We start from the raw sequence: 22,288 nt of genomic DNA, 5'->3' as shown, positions 1-22,288 counted from the left end.
CTGGCCGTTGGCCCCCTCAGACGGTGCCCTGGCAGAGCTCTCCTCGCGGCCCGTCGCCTCCCCTCCTCCCCGGCTCTGGCAACAAAACTCTAGCATTGAGCCGGGGAGATGGGGAGGAGTCCTTCCGCGTGGCACCCCCAGGGCCTCCAGCTGGTCTGGAGTCGGCCCGCCCCGAGGGGCGTGAGGAGGGGGCGGGGCTGAGGACTTAGGACTGGGGCCCAGAGACCGCCTCCTGCCGAGCCCGAGCAGACAGCCCAGTCTGGTGCTGAGAGAGCCATGACTGCGCTACGGGGGCTCTGGCCCGAGATGCAGGATACCTGCACCTCGCTGGGGCTGATGTTGTCGATCGTGCTGTTCATGGGGCTAGCCCGCGTGGTCACCCGGCAGCAGCTGAACGGGCCCATGGCCCACGCCTTCGTCTTGGAGTTTCTGGCCACCTTCCAGCTCTGCTTCTGCACTCATGAGTTACAACTGCTGAGTGAGCAGGAACCCCTGCACCCCACCTGGCCGCTGATGCTAATCTACTTCTTCTCATTGGTGCATGGCCTGACTCTGGTGGGCACCTCCAGCAACCCGTGCGGCGTGATGATGCAGATGATGCTGGGGGGAATGTCCGCTGAGACGGGTGCGATTAGACTGTTAGCTCAGCTGATTGGTGCCCTGTGCAGCAGGTACTGCATGGGCGCCCTGTGGAGCCTGGGGCTGACCAAGTACCACGTCAGCGAGAGGAGCTTCGCTTGCAGGAATCCCATTCAAGTGGACTTGCCCAAAGCGGTCATCATAGAGGCTGTCTGCTCCTTTATTTTCCACAGCGCTTTGCTGCCCTTCCAGGAGGTCCGAACCAAGCTTCGTATCCACCTGCTGTCAGCACTCATCACCTTTTTGGTTTATGCAGGTTTGTTATTCCCACAAAACACTGGGCACGCCCGGAGCTTCTATGACTTAAGACTCTTAAGTTCTTTGCCAGGATACATTCGAAACTACTAGCTTCTGTAATGTCAGTATTGGTATTTCCGTAATTCTAATCATTTTACAGCTCATTCTTTACCGATCGGGTCCAAATATAGATCCTCCATTCAGTGCTTTCTTTTTAACACCCAGAGAAAGCCACTTCTGTGCTGAAACAGAGATCATGTGAGATACTGCCAAAGGTTCAAGTATCCTACAAAGGGATTGTTGTAATAGTAGAGAGAAAAGATAACATCGGCTACCTCTTGCCCACTTGGTATATAGATCCTTGCTGAGGCTCTCGCTGAAAAATGATCCTGGCTTTCAAAAGTTCCTTCCAATTTAAAGCACAAGCTACATGACTAGCTAGTAGTAAGAGTGGGAAATAAAATTCTATAGTTCTATTTATTTTTCTACAAAATTACTTAAAATCATTTATTTCCTAATTCGTCTTGAAATGAACTTTTAATGGCCTATCAAGAAAGATGTGTTTTAAAATCAAAACTTGCTTGAAATCAAAGATTTTTAAAAAATAATTATTGAGAAAATTCTTGAGAAAAAAGTTATTCTTGAGAAATCTGCTTGATTTTTTGTAAATCGTATTTACCTTGACAGATCTTAGATATAGTGGATATTCTAAATAGGACAGGAAAATATTCTAAATAGGATAGGGAAATTTGAAAAGCAATGATGAAGCACATCATTTTAAATGATCATAATAGAATATTTTAACTAGAACTATTATCTGAATTGTAAAATGTTTTGGAGGTAGGAATCTAATAAAAAGAATTAGTAGTAAGACTCTGTCTTCTGCCCATTGAAAGGGAAACTATGAGTAGAAGCAAACCTTAAGATAAGGGCTTTTAAACATATGCTCGACTTCCTAGGTAAAATGAAAGCCTTTCTGATTCATTTCACCTTCTTAAAAATCTAGTACCATCCTTTTTGTAGACTCAGATGGAAATGAGTGGTATAGGAAAGAAGGAAGGATATGTGCATATCTGAGGAGTTGGTGAGTAGTTGCTTATTAAAATTTTATGTTTGGACTAAAGCAGAAACATCCCCTGTATATGAACAGAATCATCCCTTGCAAAAAGTTATGCCACAATTTAGCTCTGTACTTTAATAAGATGTGGTAAACATTTAAAAGATGTTTTAGGGACTTCCCTGCTGGTCCAGTGGTTAATACTCCTCACTTCCACTGCAGAGCAGGGGGGTGGGTGAAGTTGGATCCCTGGTCCAAAGAACTAGACTTCACATGCCCCACAGGGGCACCCCCCAAAAAAAGTTTTAAATTAATACAATGTTATACAGAGTTCCTTATCCTTCTCTTGATAATCTATAAATTGGTATTCTTCCTTTTTGTACTTTTAATATATTTATGATTTCAACAGTAATACTGTATATAATATTAGCCAGTATCTATTTTATAAGTGACAAAGAGTTTGAGAGAAGAAAAACAATATTTAAAATTATACATAAATATAAGGAGAGTTATTGGAAAGGACCCATAATATAACAATTTAAGATATCCAGAAATGTTCTTTTCCTTCCCCTCACATTACTAACATCGACATTGCTGAAATGAGGCTACTAATTGATGGAGGAGGAGAGACTGAAAGGATGGCTAGAGCAGTGGTTCTCAACATTCCCTCTGCATAGGAATCACCTGGGGAGTGTTTTAAACATATCCATATTTGGGTAGAGAGATTAAGATTTAATTGTGGAAAAAACAAAATAAGATTTAATTGCTGTGTGAAGGAGCCTAAGCAATGGTAGATTTAAAATTTTCCCAGGTGATCTCAATATGAAACCAGGGCCGAGAACCACTGCTCCAGTCTAGATTTTGCTGGTCAGTTCATCACAGCCACTAGTCACATGTGATTATCAACTAAAATATTCAATTCTTCAGTCACAACATTTCGAGTACTCAACAGCCATGTGTGGCTAGTGAGTACCATATTGGACAGCGATGAAAACTGCTGGGACAGAACCTAACAATTATTTATTGTTGTTACAGATATTGATTATTATGATGTTCCTTTTCTGCCAAATAAGGTAGATAAAAATATTCATTGGGCAGTGTGCAAGCATATAGGAAATTTATGAGTTTTGGTATTTAATCCTTACAACAACCCACTGATGAATAAATACATTATTCCCATTTTAAGTGAAGTAAGTGAGGGTTAGGAACAGAAAATGACTTGTTCAAGATCACACAGCTATTAACAGAATGAGCTGGAACCATGGTTCAGATTTACACTAAAGCTTATACTCATTTCATTATCAGCATTTTACAGCATGCTCCTAAAAAGTAACAAAAATATATACATACAATTGAATATTGTTCAGCCATGAAAAGGAATGAAGATCTGATACATGCTACCATAGGAATGAACCTTGAAAACATTATGCTAAGCAAAATAAGCCAGAAACAAAGGGACAAACGTTATATGACTTGACTTTATATGAAATATTCAGAATAGGCAAATCCAGTCAGAAAGTAGAATAGAGGTTACCATGGGTTGGGCAGCAAGGAGGAATAGGGATTTTTTTGCTTAATGGGTACAATTTCTGTTTGGGGCAATGGAAAATTTTAGAAATAGTGATGGTTGAACATTATAACTAGTGCCATGAATATACACTTTTAAATGGTTAAAATGGCATATATTTTACCGTACCATAACAAAATTTAACAAAGGATTGTTACCAAATAAATTTAGCAAACACTGGATTAAGCAGATTTTCTAATTTAGGACTCACAGAGTTTTATTATGCTACTGTTTATTGTGAAACTCCAAGAGAAAGATATGGAACAGTTTTTCAAACACAGGAATACTTTTGTCTAGGAATGTGTAGTAGAAGAGAGCATACTTTGGGAAATGCTGCCCTAAGCCATATCACTCCCCATTATTTTCTATGGATATAAATCATAACTTTAGGTCAGAGCTACTTAAATAGAGTGAACTGTTTCAGGACTAGCTCAGTGTGTATCTCATCAGGCAGACATAAGGACTCTGCAGGAAGGAGTTAAGAATAGATAGGGAAGGGAAGGCAGGGGAAGTATTAGCTAAGTCAGGAATTGTTACAAGTTGCTTCAATATGTCACTCTCTCTCATTCTGTAATTTCTAAAATACTATTGGGCTTCCCTGGTGGCTTGGCGGTAAAGAATCCACCTGCAATGCAGGAGACCATCAGCAATGCAGGAGACATGAGTTTGATCCCTAGGTTGGGAAGATCCCTTGGAATAGGAAATGGCAACCCACTCCAATATTCTTGCCTGGGAAATCCCATGGACAGAGGAGTCTGGCAGGCTACAATCTATAGGGTTTTAAGAGTTGGACACAACTTTGCAACTAAACCACCACCACCAAGATAATATTAGTATTAGTTTGACTAAGTTGCATGCTGGGATATTTCTTTAATCACTTGCATGCGAGGATACCCAGAAGTCTCTAATACAGGTCATATCAAAAGAACTGATTATTTAAGCTTATAGAACATAACTGTTCAGCAACAGAGCTACAGGCTCCTTGGATAGCCAACGACTAAGCATCTGATTGCATATTTATTGATTTAGCACCCTGCACATTTGTGCAGATGGAGGCCACTGATGTCTTTAATACTTATGTATTTATTGGCTTCCCAAATAAAGTGAAAAAAAGCTTTGTGAGTTATTAATGTATTAAAACTATAAAACGATTAATGCAAATTTCAAGCAAATCTTCCATTAGGAAGGTTTAGGTTTGGGGAATTTGGTTCAATGACTAGGATAAGAGAGAACTGCATAAATTAATTAGATATTGGAAAAAAATCTATTTTACACATCCAAGTAGGTTGTATTTCTTAGTGTACCCTGTTCATTTCCTTTGCAGAACTTTTGTTTATATACTTGTTTTCTGATGTAATACCTGTCTTCCTCCACCAGACAGTAAGCTTTATGAGTATGGAGACTAAAATTGTTTTATTCATTATGAAACATAACCAGGACTGAGCATAGTGTCACCTGTTACAAATAAATACTCATTATTTTTAGAATGAGTAAAATGAATGAAATAGCAAAGAGTCTATTCACTTAAAAAAATCAAAAGAAATAATACATATCTGGGTATTCCATATTTTATGTCTAAGAGCTTCCAAAATAAGCCTAATAAAATGTCCAAAGTAATTTCATTTTTACTCCATTCAGGAGCTTTTGGAGTCCTTCTAAGTCATGAAGAATTTGGATAGATTATTTGTCAAAGAAGGGAGCTAAGTCCTTTATATATATATACACACACACATATATATTTACTTTTAACACAATAACCATAATGACATAGGTTCCAATCTACAAATGAAAAACAGCTTCAAACAAGGCACAAAATATTTTGGTTTTTTCTCATGCCAGTATAATACAGTGGTAAAGAGCATAAGCCTCTTGGAGTTGGACTGTGTCCTTAGGGTAGACAATTTAGGTCTGTTTCCTCATCCTTAAAATGGAGAATAACACTATCGCTTCAGAGTATCATGAAAAATAATGTACTCCAAGTTCTTCCCACAGTAACTGGCATAGATGTCTGGTCACTGGAAAGGGTGATTGCATTTATAAATCAGTTAATTGACACTCTAGCTTTTATACAAGTCTTGCATGATTTTAGTGTCATTCTGTCACAGAGAACTTGATTTGCTTTAGTACTGAGACACATGCTGCTGCTGCTGCTGCTGCTGCTAAGTCGCTTCAGTCGTGTCCAACTCTGTGCGACCCCATAGACGGCAGCCCACCAGGCTCCCCCGTCCCTGGGATTCTCCAGGCAAGAACACTGGAGTGGGTAGCCATTTCCTTCTCCACTGAGACACACAAGTTTCTATAATTACCAGATTTGGAACTCTGTCTTTTGACTGTCCTAATTTCACCGAGTTCACACTGTCCTCTGAGATTCTTGGCAGCCAGCTGGATCTCCCTGTTGATTCCTCTTCTTCAACAGGTGTTATGGCTTCCTCCCTCCAGACATAAATACATAGTAACTAATTTTTCAGAGTCATTTTCTCCAAGTTCTGTGCCTGATGGATAATTCTTACTTTTTAAATAATTCATATTTAACTACAAAATACATGAATGTATTCTTTTTGTAAATAATGGAAACACTACCAATGAGACTCTCAATGCCTTTTGATTACCATCCTTCATACCTGTCCCCTTTCCTTCCCTGCCTCCTCTTCTCACCAGTCTAGTCCTCTGTGCCTGCGTGTCCTTCCAAACTCTTATGTACATTTATTGTACATATTGATAGGACCCTACAGAAACTATTATCAGTTTAGTTCAGTCGCTCAGTCGTGTCCGACTCTTTGCGACCCCATGAATCGCAGCATGCCAGGCCGCCCTGTCCTTCACCAACTCCTGGAGTTCACTCAGATTCACGTCCATCGAGTCAATGATGCCATCCAGCCATCTCATCCTCTGTCGTCCCCTATGTGTGTTCATATTAAGATGAATCATACCTTACTTTCTGCAGTATTTTTAGTGGTGTGGTTCAATGATACTATCTTGGAGATCTGTGTTAGTAAAGAGATCTTTCTTATTATTTGAATACTGAACAGCATTCCAAATTAATAATAAAGTTATTTATTTAGCTGTTTTCTTACGAATGAACATTTAGGTTTGCCCCAGTTTGTTGCTATTATAAATAAACAACCTTGTATGTGTCTATTAGTATACAGGTACCAGTAGTTCTCTAGGACAGTGGTTTTCAATGAAACAATTTTGGCAACGTCTGGGAACATTTTTGTTTGTTACATGGGGGAGATGAATATGCAACTGACATTTAATGGGTCAAGGCTAGGAATGCTAAAAATCCCACAGTGCATAGGAGAACCCCAACAAAGAATGATCCAGTTAAAATATCAAAGCCAATGCCATGTTTTGGAACTTTTGACACAATGGATTTCTGAATCAGTTAACTTACCCTTAATGCTTAAAATAACAATTGTTTTTTCATGATTTTGTGGGTTAGATAGGAAATTCCCCTGAGATCATATAGCTGGACAGTTTCTTTTGAAGAGCAAAGGTGTTTTACTCATGTGTCCAGCAGTTGGTCCCAACAGCCATCTAAGATACCTCAGTTTTTCCCTCGTAGCCTCTCATCCTCCATCAGCCTAGACCAACTCATGTACATGGTCATTGTATTGTTCCAACACAGCAAAGAGTAGAAGCCAATGATAGATTTATTGAGACCTGAACCTAGATTTCAGTGTTGCTCCTCCCATTCAGAATTCACATAGCATCACTTCTGCTGCATTCTATTTGTTAATGCAAGTTGCAAAGCCAGCCCATACTCAAGAGAGAGGAACAGACTTGTACATCTTAGGAGAAGCAGCATCTACCAAGTGATACTGAGCAGAACTGGTGATGGGAGGATTAGAAGACAAAGAGTATGAAGTAACTGGAGTTTTAGCGTGGTATAAAACCAAATGATATTGGTGGTCGGGTGGTTCTGGTGCTGAGTCCCTCAGGCTGCAGAGTAGACTGGAAGGTCACAGCCAGCGAAGCAGCAGCCCCAGTCCCCAGAAGATGTTGCCCCCAGAACCGACGCGTGACTCCTGGGTGTTAATGCCATTAAAACCCGCGTGTCACCCGGCAAAAAAAATCAAGAACAAAAACAAAAAACAAATGATAGTGTTCTTAGGCCTAATAGAAATACCAAAGACCTAATGGGAATACTGAAGCAACCTAATCATGAAGGTAATGGTTGTCTATTGATAAATGCTTTAGAAAGTCACAGGTCACTTGTATTATCACTGTACATATTATATTTTATTGTATAATCTGTGTGGAAAGATCTGTCTGAGTTCTTACCTTTCTGTTCATGGTATGCAGAACATAAGAACTCAATAATTTTTTGTGGCATTAATTTGAAATGACCACATGCCAACCAAATAATTCTGCTGGCCCCTGGCAGTTGCAGGCTCAATATTCCAGGATTTGACTATTCAAGAGTGGTTCTGAAGGTCCATGATGTGATGTCATTCATAATTGCTAAGGCATGAATATGAATCGTGCCGTGAGGCTGGCATGCTAGGAAAAAACTCTTAGCCATGGAGTGAACTCAGTTCATTTCTCAACATCTTTATCTCAACACAGCTTCAATGTTTTCAGCCTGTCAAGTGTGAAATTTTATGAAAAGGTCACTTAATCTCCAATTTTATTTCACATCATTTTATAAAAACTGTTAACATGCTCTTGTGGCATGTGTCCATGTAAAATTTGTGAAGATCTCTGATCTGTTGCTGTGGCTAAGTTAGAGGCAGAGGAGTGTGCTCAAGCTTCCACATGGAACCACCACCAGAAATGTCTCTATCTCAGGGATACAATCAGGGTATGTTTTGAAAAGCTGAGCCACAGTTTTGGTGAGTACCACTGGACAGCCAGTCCAACCTCTTTCGCTTTTCCTCACTTGCTGTGTGGCCACAGCTATAAAATTCCTGGGCCCCATCTCAGAGAGAGCCTAAGTGAAGAGCTGGACCCTAAGTCCTGAAAAGCAGGCAACAGTTAGAATTTGCGCTCATCTTTCATGATTACTCAGTCACTTCTTTTTTTATTAAATTTTTTTTCTGTAACCGCTTTATTGAGATATAATTCACATACCATTCAGTCACTTCTTTAGGGCTTTGTTGACAAGTTAAAGGGGAATCAATGATAATGCTTTGGTCTATTTTACTTTTTGTTCCAACACCAAGGTTATTTCTGTTCAAGAGGATCCTGGGGTACTGTACTCAGTTAAACAACATTTTCATTATATTTTCATTAATTTAAGTTGAATGTTAAGGACAGCCAAATCTATTTGATGAAACTGTAGGAATACTAATAGAGCAGGTTAACTTTCAATGTGTATTTCATAATATACTACAGGAAAAGCACTGGATGAAAACTCTTAATGTCCTTTGTCCTTCTGCCTTTTTTGCACCTGGCATATTATAATCTATAATCTATTTTTATATTCTACAATATGCCAGGTGATTCTGCAAAGGAAAATTACAGAATAAGAAAACTTAAATACCTAAATAAAAGTTTTATTAAGTAATCCCTGTATTTCTAGTTGCAAGAAAATGTAAGATATATGGTTTGATATCATTCTGCTTAATATGTATTACAGGAGGAAGTCTAACAGGAGCTATATTTAATCCAACTTTGGCACTTTCACTGCATTTCAAGTGTTTTGATGAAGCATTCCTTCAGTTTTTTATAGTATATTGGCTGTCTCCTTCTTTAGGTAAGTATATTTTTATTCAATATGATGAAAAGATTAGAATATACTAAAATACGATATGGAATGTCACAAAAAAGTTATGAAATATGTCTGAAATAACATTTTATTTTATGCAGTATCCGTTAAAACTCCTTTTGTCTTCAAAGAAACAAGTTAAGAATAGTAAGTTTGAAGTTTAATCTCTCTTTAATATGCCCTTAGATATGAGGGCAAACAAGTGAGGAGTGATTACTTCCACTAAAAAATAATCTTTTTTTGCTAAAGGAATTTGTTTTCTCAAGTTTGTGAGCTCCAGATAGAATACTATTTAGCTCATTTGACCCATTTTGTCGAAGAGCATTTTGTGAGACAATACAGAACTATAATAAATGTAGTTTTAAAATTTTCCACAAATTGCATTCCCGTTATTTCTATCTGGGTCAGATATGTAAAACTCTTCTTCTCAAATAGGTCAAATAACAGAAAAAAAGTTACAAAATAACTGTAATCATGATATGCATATTCTTATATGTTATCAGCATTTCTTGATTTTGTTTAATCATCTGTTTTAAGCCTGACTGTAATTCACAGCTGTAAATGAATATGAGGATAACTGGCCTTCTATTAGTTCATTCTTCTTTTTATCCACAGTTTGCATTTTGTTTCTTGTTGCTCATTTCTGTTAAAAAAAAAAAAAAGGGCAGGGGAAGGGGAGGTATACCTACAGAAGAGAACATTGGCATAACAGGTGTGAATAGCCATGACACTTTACTCCTCCCATTCACCCTCCATTCCTGTCATTCAGGACTTTTCCTCACGTTTAGCATCTGTTATGCTCAGTAATATCTATACTAAACATGAAGAATATCAAAAAGAAACTGTATTTTAAACTGCTAATAACGGTAACTTTTTTTCATGTATTCATTACTAGTGTTTTCCAGTAACTTCTTCAAAGGTAAATTATCTGTTCTTGATTTTTAAGAAGTAAAAAAAGGTCACTGAAGTTCACAAAGAAGTTAAAAAGGTCACTAATTGGACAGGTCTACTAATAGTTTTTAAATATTTATTTATTTGGCTGCACCAGGTCTTCATTGCAGCACATGGGATCATTGATCTTCATTATGGCACATGGGATTTTTTTTTTTCAGTCATGGCATATGGGATATAGTTGCGGCATGCCAACTCGTAGGTGTGGCACGTAGGATCTAGTTCCCTGACCAGGAATTGAACCCAGGCGCCCTGCCACCTCCTCCAAATTAATAAGATGTTAGAAATGTGACAGTAAGGATGTATATAGATTTAATTTTCTAGCTTATACATTTCATATAATGAAAATTAGCAAATTATATTTGATTCTATAAAATTGCAACTCCATTTTTAGGAAGTTGTAAACGTAATGTCTTCTTTTCTAGCTCCAACTTTAGAAAGAAAATGTCAAATTTTGTGAATTAGATTGATTCTGATTTTTTTTTTAATCGAAAGCTTCTGGTTGCAAAACAGGCTCATCTTTTTAAAATTTGTTAAGTTATCCAAATATTAGTCAAACCTTAATTTCCTCTTATCAAACAGGAGTAAATTATCAAACCTGCATGTGATAAAAACACATTCTTAATCTAAGTTTAACTGATTTAGAGCGTTAAGCCTAACCTTTAATCAACCCTGAATATTCACTGAAAGGACTGATGCTGAAGCTGAAGCTCCAATACTTTTGACAACCTGGGAAAAGGCGACTCATTGGAAAAGGCTCTGATCTGGGAAAGATGGAAGGCAAAAGGAGAAGTGCGTGGCAGAGGATGAAGTGGTTAGATAGCATCATTGACTCAATGGACATGAATTTGAGCAAACGCCAGGAGACAGGGAAGGACAAAGAAGCCTGGCATGCTGCAGTCCATGGGGCCACAAAGAGTCCGACACAACTTAGTGACTGAACAATAGAGCTTTAAACCTACATACCTTAAGACAGAACCATTAACCACCACAGATTTCTCTTAGACAGTGATTTGAGTGCCATGGCTAAGTCCCCTCTGTTTCCCATTGAAAAATTTTAAATCTTTAATATAAAAATGTCTTTTAAATTACCTATTATACATATGCTAATTTATCTGATATGACCTCAAAAATGAAAATTTACTAATGTGATTTTTAAAAGCATATTTATATTCAAGTTTTAAAATGTCAACTGAAATTTTTGTTTCAGAAACTTTGCTTAATACAGTTCTAAAAGCTACTAATGGTTGAGATTAAAATGGAGACCCAAGCCAAGTTTCTCACTTTACAAGTCAATAATGGAGCTAGAAATAGAACTCCAGATCTTTCTATTTTATCTATCCTTTGAATTCATTATTTAGATCCTATTGGCTTTTCCAAGTAGGTACTGTTTTTAATGATTCATGGTTGAAGAAAAATTACGTGAGAATATTAGACTTTAAAATATCTACATGATGGAACTTCCCTGGTGGTCCAGTGGTTAAAACTCCATGCTTCTACCACAGGAGGCATGGGTTCGATCACTGGTTGGGGGAACAAAGATCCCACAAGTCATGTGCTACAGCCAAAAATAAATAAAACAAAATATCTACATGTTTTATGTAGAAGTGATATAGCTAATTCTTTTAAATACACCTCTACAAATCTCTTGGTAAATAATTGTATATAATCTTAAATTATAATCACTGATCATAAACTTCTTAAAGATTATATTATTTATTTTACTGTTTGTCTTTCAGGTATATTGCTGATGATTTTGATGTTCAATTTTTTCCTTCCATGGCTGTATGACAACCACACAACTAATAAAAAGGAGTGACTATTCTAAAAGACTCAGACTAAATTACAGGACAGTCAAGCTGGATGTGATAAAGATTTGATCACCTAATATTCAACACTGGTTGCACTGGATTCATCAATATTATCTTCCTTTGAAGAAGCTGCCTTAGAGCTTTCATCACTGGAACTTAAAAAAAAATTACTGTGAAAATGAGGTATCCTGTGTTTCCCAGTTAAGGCTTGTTCTTTTAAGTGTGTATTAAATGCTGCTAGAAAAGACTCTACATTAAGTATAAATCTCAAGTGATAATTGTTAATTCTGATGAAAAAGAAACTAAGTACAGGGTGAGAAGGGAAAGATAATGGTGGGACCAAGAAAGAGTATGTGTATCAGGCATCATCCGAACGAGCAAGATTTTTAACAAAGTACAACCAGTCATACTTACAGAACTGGAGAGGGATACTTTTCAGCCACTACCTCGCACAATGATACCATCAGCAGTGTCATCTTTCAATGGGAAAGTTGCTATTAGAAGTAGATTATCTACTGATATGGGGACTCCTGAATTTTAAATATATTCTAATTTAAAATATTTTCTCTAAATAGGCAACTTCAGAAGCTTTAGGCGAGCTGTCATTCTTTAACAGACTTTACTAAAGCACTCATACAAAGTTTAAGCTTTTCACATTATTTGACTGTAACAGCTACTTTATGAAGTACATAGGGAATGGATTTTTAATCTCCATTTTACAGATAAGGAAACTAAGTCTGGAAGGGAGTTTACTGCTCTGCCCAAGGTGAAACACAGTCAAATACCATCTTTAGACTTCTACTTCAATACAAAAATATCTTCTCAGTCATCATTAAGACTAAAGGAAAACTGGAGATTTTGAAGAAACATTAAATATTTTATAATGTTACAGTCTGTTTAGGAATTAACAGCTTTTTTCAGGCTTAAAGAACCTTCAAGTTTTCCTCTATTAGAAGCTTTCTTTTATTAAAGTTCAGAAAGGCTAAGTATGTTCTTCTTCAAAGGAATTCCACCATCAGGGTCAGAAATGAAAGCAAAAAGAAAAAGTTGGGGGGGGTGAAATAAGATCTGTTGAGTAATAATCAGTTAAGCAACTGATAAACTGCCAGGTGATTTAAGTGCTGCTTGGTGATCAGCCTATGATAGTCACTCTCCATAAACCTGCAGACTGAACTCAAAAGCTGCAGGCTACCCAACAAGGCAGCTAGCTTGAGGGTCGGGGACTTTGACTCTTGAACTTGGCAAACACAGAGGGTAGTAGTTTCTATTTTCAAAAGCAGAGTTCAAAAATTTGCAACAATGGCTAAATGAAATCTCTGACGTGTTTCATTTGATCTGCATAGTATTTCAAACAAGTTAGTATTTGTAATATTTTTTTAAAAACACAAAAATCCACAGTTCTGGCTTCTCTTGAAAAAAAAAAAAAAAAAAAAAAAAAAAGATGAGTCAACATTAGGCCTGAATTCTGCTATTACAACCAAAATAACTGGTCCCAGGACTTCCCTGGTAGCCGAGTGGCTAAGACTCTAACCTCCCAGTGCCGGGGGCCTAGGTTTGATCTTTGGTCAGGGAACTAGATCCCACAAGCCTCTACTAAAGATCATGCATGCCACAACTAAGACCCAGTGCAGCCCAATAAAATTAAATTAAAAAGCCTGGTCCCTTTAAAATAATCCCTTTGCCACTCCCTATGTCTTCCAAACATGAAGCTGAATTTCACTTGTTTCATGGCTTTTTCTGTATATAATTTTAAAAAATTCATATCTCTTTATCATGAAACTGTGGTTTAAGAAAACTGAGTGTTACTTTGTGAAAATACCCAGCTCTCTAAACTTCACTTCTCAGAATTAGAGGTTATGACTTCTGATGACATGGTTTCCCCTTGCAGCTCTCTCGAATGGTAGCTTAGCTCTTTTCTCTGCTGCCTCCATTAATAACGTCATCAGACCATGCCATCTTCTACCTATGCACTCCTTACTGCAATTCTATCTACTGTATCTATTGTATCTACTGTATAGCCCCCTCAATTCCTTCTTGATCTTTTAGGAATGTAGTTCCTTTCTAACTCATTCTCTATACTACTCTAGTTACATTTGCTGGTGATTTCAATACTTACAAAGATGATCCTTCCAGTATCTTGGCCTCCCACTTCATTGGCTGAACTTGAAAGGCTCTTCAATAATTTTTCCTTTCTCTTCTGCCTCAGCTACAAATTTGGTCATAACCTTGAGCTTGTCATTACCAATAATTCAGACTCTTCTCTGACCTCAAACACCTTTCCCCAACCACTAACCCCTCTCTCCAGCTTACTTCACCCTACTTTCTTTATCTCTAATGATACTTTGAACCCCCATGGGGAACTTGGGTCCACTGATACTACCACCATCTCTCTCCCCTATCAATTACTCTTCTGAAGCAGCTTAAATTACACTCTTGCATAGAATCTTAATTCCCTTGTTCCTCTAACTCCTCATGCTCACTTGGCTTAATCTAAATTTAATTAATTCCAACTGTCTACTTATTCCATGCCTGCCTCCATACATGAAATATAAGAAAAACTGGATACCAGTAGGACAGTTCTTTCAAAGACTTTTGCTATAAACAAAGAAAATGTGGGTGGTATCTAAAGGCGGAAATTGGATCAAGAAAGAATTTCTTTTTTTAAGGTGGGAAAGATATTGACATGTTTACATGCTGAGAGGAATGATGCAGTAGAGAAAATGATGATGTCAGAAAGGGAGGGGAGATTTCCCAGGTTCACAGTTTTTAATAGGTAAGAAAAGATAAAAGCAAATGCACAACCGAAGGGCAGGCCTTAGCTAGAAGCACAGACAGATGGTTCACAGAGACAGGACAAAAGGTAAGAATATATGGGCAGAAGAAGAGTTAGGTAAGCAGATGTGATGATGTTGAGTCTGAAGAAGTTCACTTTTCCTCCTCCCATTTTTTTCTTGAAGCATTCTAGTCAGGCCTTCAATTCCACCATTCCACTGAAATTCTTGCCAACGCCATCAATGACTTTAATGTTGTTAAGTCAAGGTCTCATACTTCTTACCTATCAGCAGCATTTGCTGCAGTTCATTGCTTTCTCCTTGTGAATCACTTCACTTCCCCCAAATCATTGCCTTCTCAAGTTTATTCTTCCTCCTTTCCTTCAAACTAAATGATAGCTTCCCAGGGCTCAGTCCTCTGAGCTCTTTTCTATTTCTACTTACTCCCTTGTAATTTAACCCAATCTTGTGGTTTTATAGCAACTGTATCATAACTGCCAAATTTCTATGTCCAGCTTATACAACCATCCTGAACTCTAGACTCATAGCCATCTGTGTATGAAACATCTATACTTTGTTGTCTAACATATAACTCAATACATGCAGCTCTAGTTAAATTCAGTGTATCCACTCTATTGGTGGTATTTGTAGTTATTCAATATTAAATCAGTGCTTCAATAAACATTCTTGTGCACATATTTTTCTAGGGTAGCAGGCTTTCATACTTTTCATTATGGCCTACCAGCATAGTTTGGTCAAGCCTCCATCTACTTATTCTTGCCCAAATTACTGCAATAATTTCATGTTTCTATTGAGTGATCCTATTAAAGCAATCAAATCATGCAACACCTCTCTATTTCAGACTGAAAGGCATATATTCCTTGATTTAACTATTACAAAACTGTTGGTGTAAAACATAATGTGCTGGGAAAAACTGCACATGAATCAGTGTGATTTCTGGGTATATGGACAGTACTGCCCTATTTTAGCAATCATTTATGAGCTGCTTCACACTGTTTAAAAACATGCTATGGCAAAACTGTATTAGACTGCTAGGGCTAGAATAACTACACTTGACAGCATCCTACATAAGGAATAATTCCACAACTTCTTGCTTTTAAACGCACACAAGATTCCACAACTTCTTGCTTTTAAAAGACACCATAAACAAAATGAAGACATGTCACAGACTAGGATATTGGAGTCTAGAATATATAAAGGACAGACGATTAAGAAAAAAAATTAGGCAAAAAAAACATAAAAGAGTCACGTGTACAAAGCAGAAAGGTGTTAAATCTCACTAATAATCAGGAACATGGAAACTATAATCATGAAATTCTATTTTCATATTCATCAGGTTGGCAGAAATTCAGAAGTCTGGCAATGTCAAAAATTGATAAGGATATAGAGAAGCAATTAATCTTACTTCCTAATGGTAGAAACTATTATTATAAATAGCCACAATCGTTTTGGAGAACAGTTTAGCAAAATCTAGCAGAGTTTAAGATTTAAGTATTTTAAATAAAGTTTTTTTGGGGGGATTAGCAGAAATTAACATTTGTGGGTCCTGTTGGTCGGAAAGGTACTTCTTATTGCAGATGTAATGAAATGAAAGCTACTGCAACACACAAACACTGCATATAAGCATAAGACGTGTAAGAATATCTGCTGCGGCACTGCTTTAATAATGAATAACTGGAACCTTAAATGCCCATCATGAGAGTGAATGAGCTGTGCTAGAGAGCTGCCTGTATCAAACTTCAAAAAAAAGACATCTCTTTGGACACATCTCTATTGGCTGCAGCTGGCCTGAGCTGTGGTATGTAGATCTGTCACATGGGACCTTTCACTGAGGCACATGGGATTTTCTAGCTGTGGTGTGAGGGCTCAGCAGTTGCAGTTTGTGGGTTCTCTAGTGGGCTCAGCAGTTGAGGCATGTGGGCTTAGTTTCTCTATGGCATATGGGATCTTAGTTCTCTGACCAGATATCGAACCCATGGCCCCTGCATTGCAAGGTGGATTCTTAATCACTGGAACACAAGGAAGTCCCTGCCTATTATCGACTTGAATGAAACTATTATAGTGCTAAGTAAGAAAAACAGCAGAAAGATTCAATTAGTAATAGTTACAAAACATGCAACCCAATACTATGTAGTTTTACTGGATATATACACATGGAGCAAAAATGCAAACACATATATAGTTATGATAAATACAAAATTTGGGACAGTGGTTACCTCTGAATAAATACCAAATTTGGGATAGTGGTTATTCCACTATTTGAGATAGTGGTTACAAAGGGAGCTTTAATTGTATGTGAGTTATGTTGGTATGTGTTACATTAGTCTTTTTTTAAATTGAAGTATAGTTGCTGCTGCTGTTGCTAAGTTGCTTCAGTCGTGTCCGACTCTGTGCGACCCCATAGACGGCAGCCCACCAGGCTCCTCTGTCCATGGGATTTTCCAGGCAAGAGTACTGGAGTGGGTTGCCATTGCCTTCTCCTGAAGTAGTTGAGAACAATGTTATTTTCATGTGTATAGCATAGTGATTGATTATACTTTATTAAGTTATTACAAGATAATGGCTATAATTCCATGCTATGCATATGTCCGTGTTGCTTATCTACTTTTCATAATATTAATAGTTCATATCTGCTAATCTCATATCTCAAATCTGTTCCTCCTCCATTTCTTCCCTTTGGTAACCACAAGTTTGTTTTCTGTATCTGTGAGTCTGTTTCTGTTTTGCATATACATTCATTTGCATTATTTTTCAATTCCACATATGTGATATCATACAGTACTTTTTTCCCCTGACTTATTTCACTAGACATAATATTTCCTAGGTAACATTAGTCTTATTAATATGCCAAAAATATTTCATGACAAATTATTTATAAAATTAGGTAATAACTAACTTTTCCTTTACCTGCAGAGTTTTGCATTTAAACAGTGAATGACATAAATTTTCTGATTTTTTGAAACTCTAAACTGTTTCTAAACTCTAAACATACAGGGACTTCCCTGGTGGTCCCGTGGTTAAGAATCCACTGTGCAATGCAGGGGATGTGGGTTCAATCTCTGGTCAGTGAACTAAGATCCCACCCTCCACTGGGGAACTCCCATGAGAACTGGAGCCTATGAGCCACAACAAAGACCCCACATTCCGCAACTAAGACTTGACACAGCCAAGTAAATAAATAAAAATAAATGACAATATAAAGCCCAGATCCCTATTCCTCAGATTAAAAAAAAAAATACATGGAGAAGGAAATGGTAACCCACTCCAGTACTCTTGCCTGGAAAAATCCATGGACAGAGGAGCCTGGCGGGCTGCAGTCCATGGGATTACATGACTGAGCATGCGTGCATGAGGGTTGAGGGAGATGGGTTGGTAGCAATAAACTGGTAGAACTAAAAAAAAATATACAACTGTGCAGGGGACAGGTTAGTTTTCTGGTAAGGTCATAACAAAGTACCATAAAAACAAGGTGGTTTAGAATAAGAGAAATTTATTTTCTCACAGCTCTGGAGGTCAGAAGTCCAAGGTCAAGATGTCAGAAGTCATGACCCCTCTTAAAGGCACTAGGGAAGGATCTGTTCTGGACCTTTTTCCTAGCTCTGGTAGCCTCAGGCTTTCCTCTGCTTGTATACGCCTCACTACAGCCATCTATCTTTACATGGCTTTCTCTCTGCCCGTGTCATCTGTGTCCAAATTCTCCCTTCAGACAGGTATGTGTCCCTCCAGTAATGTTATATTAGGGCTCATCCTAATGACTTCATTTTAACTTGATTACCTCTGTAAAGACCTTATTTCCAAATGAGGTCACACTCTGAGGCTGGGTGTTAGGACTTCAACATCTTTTTGAGGGGAGACAACTCAACTCACCAACAGGGAAAAAAAACTCAAGTTTCCCTCCTACCTCTGTCCCCTACCTCTCCGAGAAATAACTTTCTCATGTATCATGTATATGCACATGACACATATAATCCCCACCGTAATTAATGGACCTTGGAGCTTACTGAGTAATGGTACTCAGGCTCTACTTTTTTTTAAGGGATATAGTTTTCCATTGTACAGAGGTACTGTAAATAGTTCACTCAGTGGGAGGAGGGTTCAGAACGGAGTGGGGGCAGGGGGAACACATGTACACCCATGGCTGATTCATGCAATGTATGGCAAAAACCACTACAATACTGTAAAGTAATTAGCCTCCAACAAAAATAAATTAATTTTAAAAATATTTCATTCAGGCTTAATTACAGACATTGAGTTTATTTTTAGTCTTTTACAAATAAAGATACTATTCATATCCTTGTGCTTAGACTTTTCCTAATGTGAAAATTGATCTTTTAAATAAATTCCTTTAAGTGAAGTTTTTGGGTCTCTCATGGGCACTTTATTATTATTTTTATACTCAGCAAGTGGTCTGGATCTTTTCTTTTAATTGGAGGACTCAGGTGCACTTTCAATTTTGACTTATCTGGTGGCACAGTGGATAGGAATCTATCTGCCAATATGGGGGACATGGATTTGATCCCTGGTCCAGGAAGATTCCACATGCCTTGGAGCAAATAAGCCCATGCGGCATAACTACTGAGCTGCATGCTGCAACTACTGCACAGCTTCCCCACAGACTATGCTTTGCAACAAGAGAAGCTACCACAATGAGAAGCCCTTGAGCCGAAGTGAAGAGTAGTGCGCCAAAACTAGAGAAAGCCCCTGCAAAGCAACGAAGACCTAGCACAGCCAAAAATTTTTTAATTAAAAAAATAAATTCTGACAAACAGTATGTTCCCTGTTTTATAAAAATCTTAACTTTAATTAAATACAACCACAACTTATAAAGTTTTTTTTTTTTTTTTAAGGTTTAGGCTTGCAATTGTTGTTTGGTTGCTAAGCCTCAGTGTCTCTTTTGCAACCCCATGGACTGTAACCCACCAGGCTCCTCCCATGGGAAGTCCATGGGATTTCCCAAGCAAGAATACTGGAGAGGATTGCCATTTCCTTCTCCCAGGGATCTTTCTGACCCAGGGATTGAACCCGTGTCTCCTGCACTGAAGGCAGATTCTTTACCACTAAGCTACCAGGGAAGCCCAGCTGTAAATTTTGCAAGCCAGTATCCAAGGATCTTTTCTATTTGAGGTAATCCACCACTGTGAGAATCTGGGCAAGGGCAGTGCCCTTCCACAACAGAAGCTGAACAGGCCAGATATTCCTGTTTTCTGGCAACATACAGAGTGCCAATCAGGACCTTGTGGTCAGTCACTCAAAGACACAAAACAATTAAATCAGCCTAACACCCAGAGGAATCACATCTTACGTAAACCAACTGGAGTCCCTAACCTTTTTCTGAGCCTAGTTTATTTCAGCTTTCATGCCCATTTCATGAGCTACCAAATAGCCTTCTAATACTTTTTTTGTCCTGCTTAACTTAGCCAGTTTTGGATTTATTTACAACCAGAATTTAGGCTGGTAATTTTGATCATACTTTTATGAACATAAATTGATATACTAACCTCATATATATTTGCATTATACACTATGAAGGTTGTTATTTTGGGGTAATATGTATTTGCTTTTCTAATTCTGTCCACTACTTACTACTACTGCTATTGATATGCCTGATGCAACCACCTTTTTCTCCTTTTTAACCTGTTACATGCCAAAGAAACTAGATGCTCAAGTATAATGGACTTGTTTGTAGAGCAAGAGTACAGACTTGTAGTGAAGGCCTGAAGGTTCTTTGAGAAAAAATGCATAATTTTATCACATCTCTTTTAATTGCTCAGTGGAATTTTAAATATTAGGCATCTCAAATGTATTCTAAAGGGTGAGTTAACATTGTATTTGTAGCCACTTCTTTCTGTTATGGAAATAATTAATTACTATTGGTAATAATTACCATTTACTGCATCATCTTTCAGGCACTGTTGTCAGTGATTCATATAAACTTCAAAATAATCCAAAAATAAAATTGTAAGAATTAGCCTTATACACTTTTATTTAGCCTTCTCATCCCCAAGTTATATATTTCTATTTTTCTTAAAATTATTGTTAAAAACAATTCTAAGTTCCACTGCTCTCCCAAAAAGTTTTTCTGATTTCTCATCTGAAGTTATTAAGTCCCCCACATTAGATATTGGTTTTATCTACATAGATAAGAGCAGACAGAGCGATATGGTAATGAAAATATTTTTCAATTTTACCTTCTTTGTCATGGGATGGCAGCAATTCTATTAGAACCCTCAGAAGGGCTTTTCTTAGAATTAACAGAAGGAAATGGCAACCCACTCCAGTACTCTTGCCTGGAGAATTCCATGGACAGAGAAGCCTGGTGGACTATAGTCCATGAGGCTGCAAAGAGTCAGACACGACTGAGTGACCAATAAGTCACAGAAGGTGGTATTAGATTCACTCATTCTCGAAATACTTGAAAAACCTCATTTGTATGAGAATTAGCTACATAGTGACTCTATTTGAAATACTGCAGATAAATAAAACTTTATCTAAATATCTAAAATCTCTCTGAGCAATGAGTAATCACACTTGTCTTCCAGAAGTAAAGGGCTATATACCACAATCATCTGTGCATAATCTCTAGTCTTCAACAATACCAGCAAAGATCCCAACAATATCTCAAAATACATAATCAACAAACAGTTAAAGAAACCTGTGTGAAAAGTATCAATATCTGACAAAGTAATCTAAGGGGGGAGAATGTCTACATCTTTTCTTTAAACTCTCTACCTCAAGAAATAGGAAACAAACCAATTCCAGCAACCCTAAAATTAAGTTCAAATAGAATCAAGAAATGTTGCTTTAAGGTCATTTAATGGAATAAAGATCACAGCACCATGAAAAAAAAAAGAAATGTTGGCTTAGTGATCATTATGAGTTTTTAAAAACAGCCTGACCTTATCTTTTCTTCTCACCTTCTCTTATTTTCCCAAAGCTATGGGTACAGCTCCTACTAATACAGAATGTTACAGTTGAATTTTTTAAAGTCATTCAGACATTGAAAGTCTAGTTCTCTTATTTTACAAAGATGAGGAAGTAGGTCCAGAGGGGTTAAATACTGTCTGCCAAGTCAGAACTAGATGCGTGGTCTCCTGCATCTTAGCCGACTGCCTTATCCACAATACCAGGCTGACCACAGCAGCGCCTACAGGAAACACAGTGCACATGATCTCAACATTTTGTCAGCATGTTATCAAAGAGCACTAAATGTTTCACTGAAAGTCATGCTTACATGACTTTCATGCTTACATGACATGCTTACATGCTTACATTGACTTTAAAAAGCAATTCAAATAGAACTTCTAGGAAGAGCCCATGAGATACATGGACTGCTTACTGCAGAATGGACAAATGTCTAGGACAGAATCACGAGTGCTACTGAGACTGTTAGCAGAGAAATTTGGGAACTTCCTGTGCTATCCACTGAAATTTTAACATTGAAAACCCCGCAGTAAAGAGAAAATGTGCTTCCTTTCAGCTGCTGGTAGACGGTAAGGCTGTATGGTATTTGGGAGCACAGGCTTA

General features: G+C 37.7%; 1 protein-coding gene across 1 annotated transcript; it reads left to right on the top strand.

The window, feature by feature from the left end:
* Window positions 218–11,986, top strand: AQP11 (aquaporin 11). Its single transcript, XM_005699500.2, has 3 exons — window positions 218–895; window positions 9,082–9,198; window positions 11,901–11,986. The coding sequence occupies exons 1-3, from the start codon at window positions 277–279 to the stop codon at window positions 11,978–11,980; spliced, it is 816 nt and encodes a 271-aa protein (XP_005699557.2). The 5' UTR covers window positions 218–276; the 3' UTR covers window positions 11,981–11,986.

The sequence above is a fragment of the Capra hircus genome, chromosome 29, assembly GCF_001704415.2.
Source record: "Capra hircus breed San Clemente chromosome 29, ASM170441v1, whole genome shotgun sequence".
Classification (NCBI taxonomy): Eukaryota; Metazoa; Chordata; class Mammalia; order Artiodactyla; family Bovidae; genus Capra; species Capra hircus.
This window is presented reverse-complemented; position numbering and strand designations above follow the sequence as displayed.

Coding starts and splice junctions, on each gene's coding strand:
- AQP11 (XM_005699500.2), top strand. CDS start 277: ATGACTGCGCTACGGGGGCTCTGGCCCGAGATGCAGGATACCTGCACC. Junction 896..9,081: donor CACCTTTTTGGTTTATGCAG/GTTTGTTATTCC, acceptor TATGTATTACAG/GAGGAAGTCTAACAGGAGCT. Junction 9,199..11,900: donor TTGGCTGTCTCCTTCTTTAG/GTAAGTATATTT, acceptor TTTGTCTTTCAG/GTATATTGCTGATGATTTTG.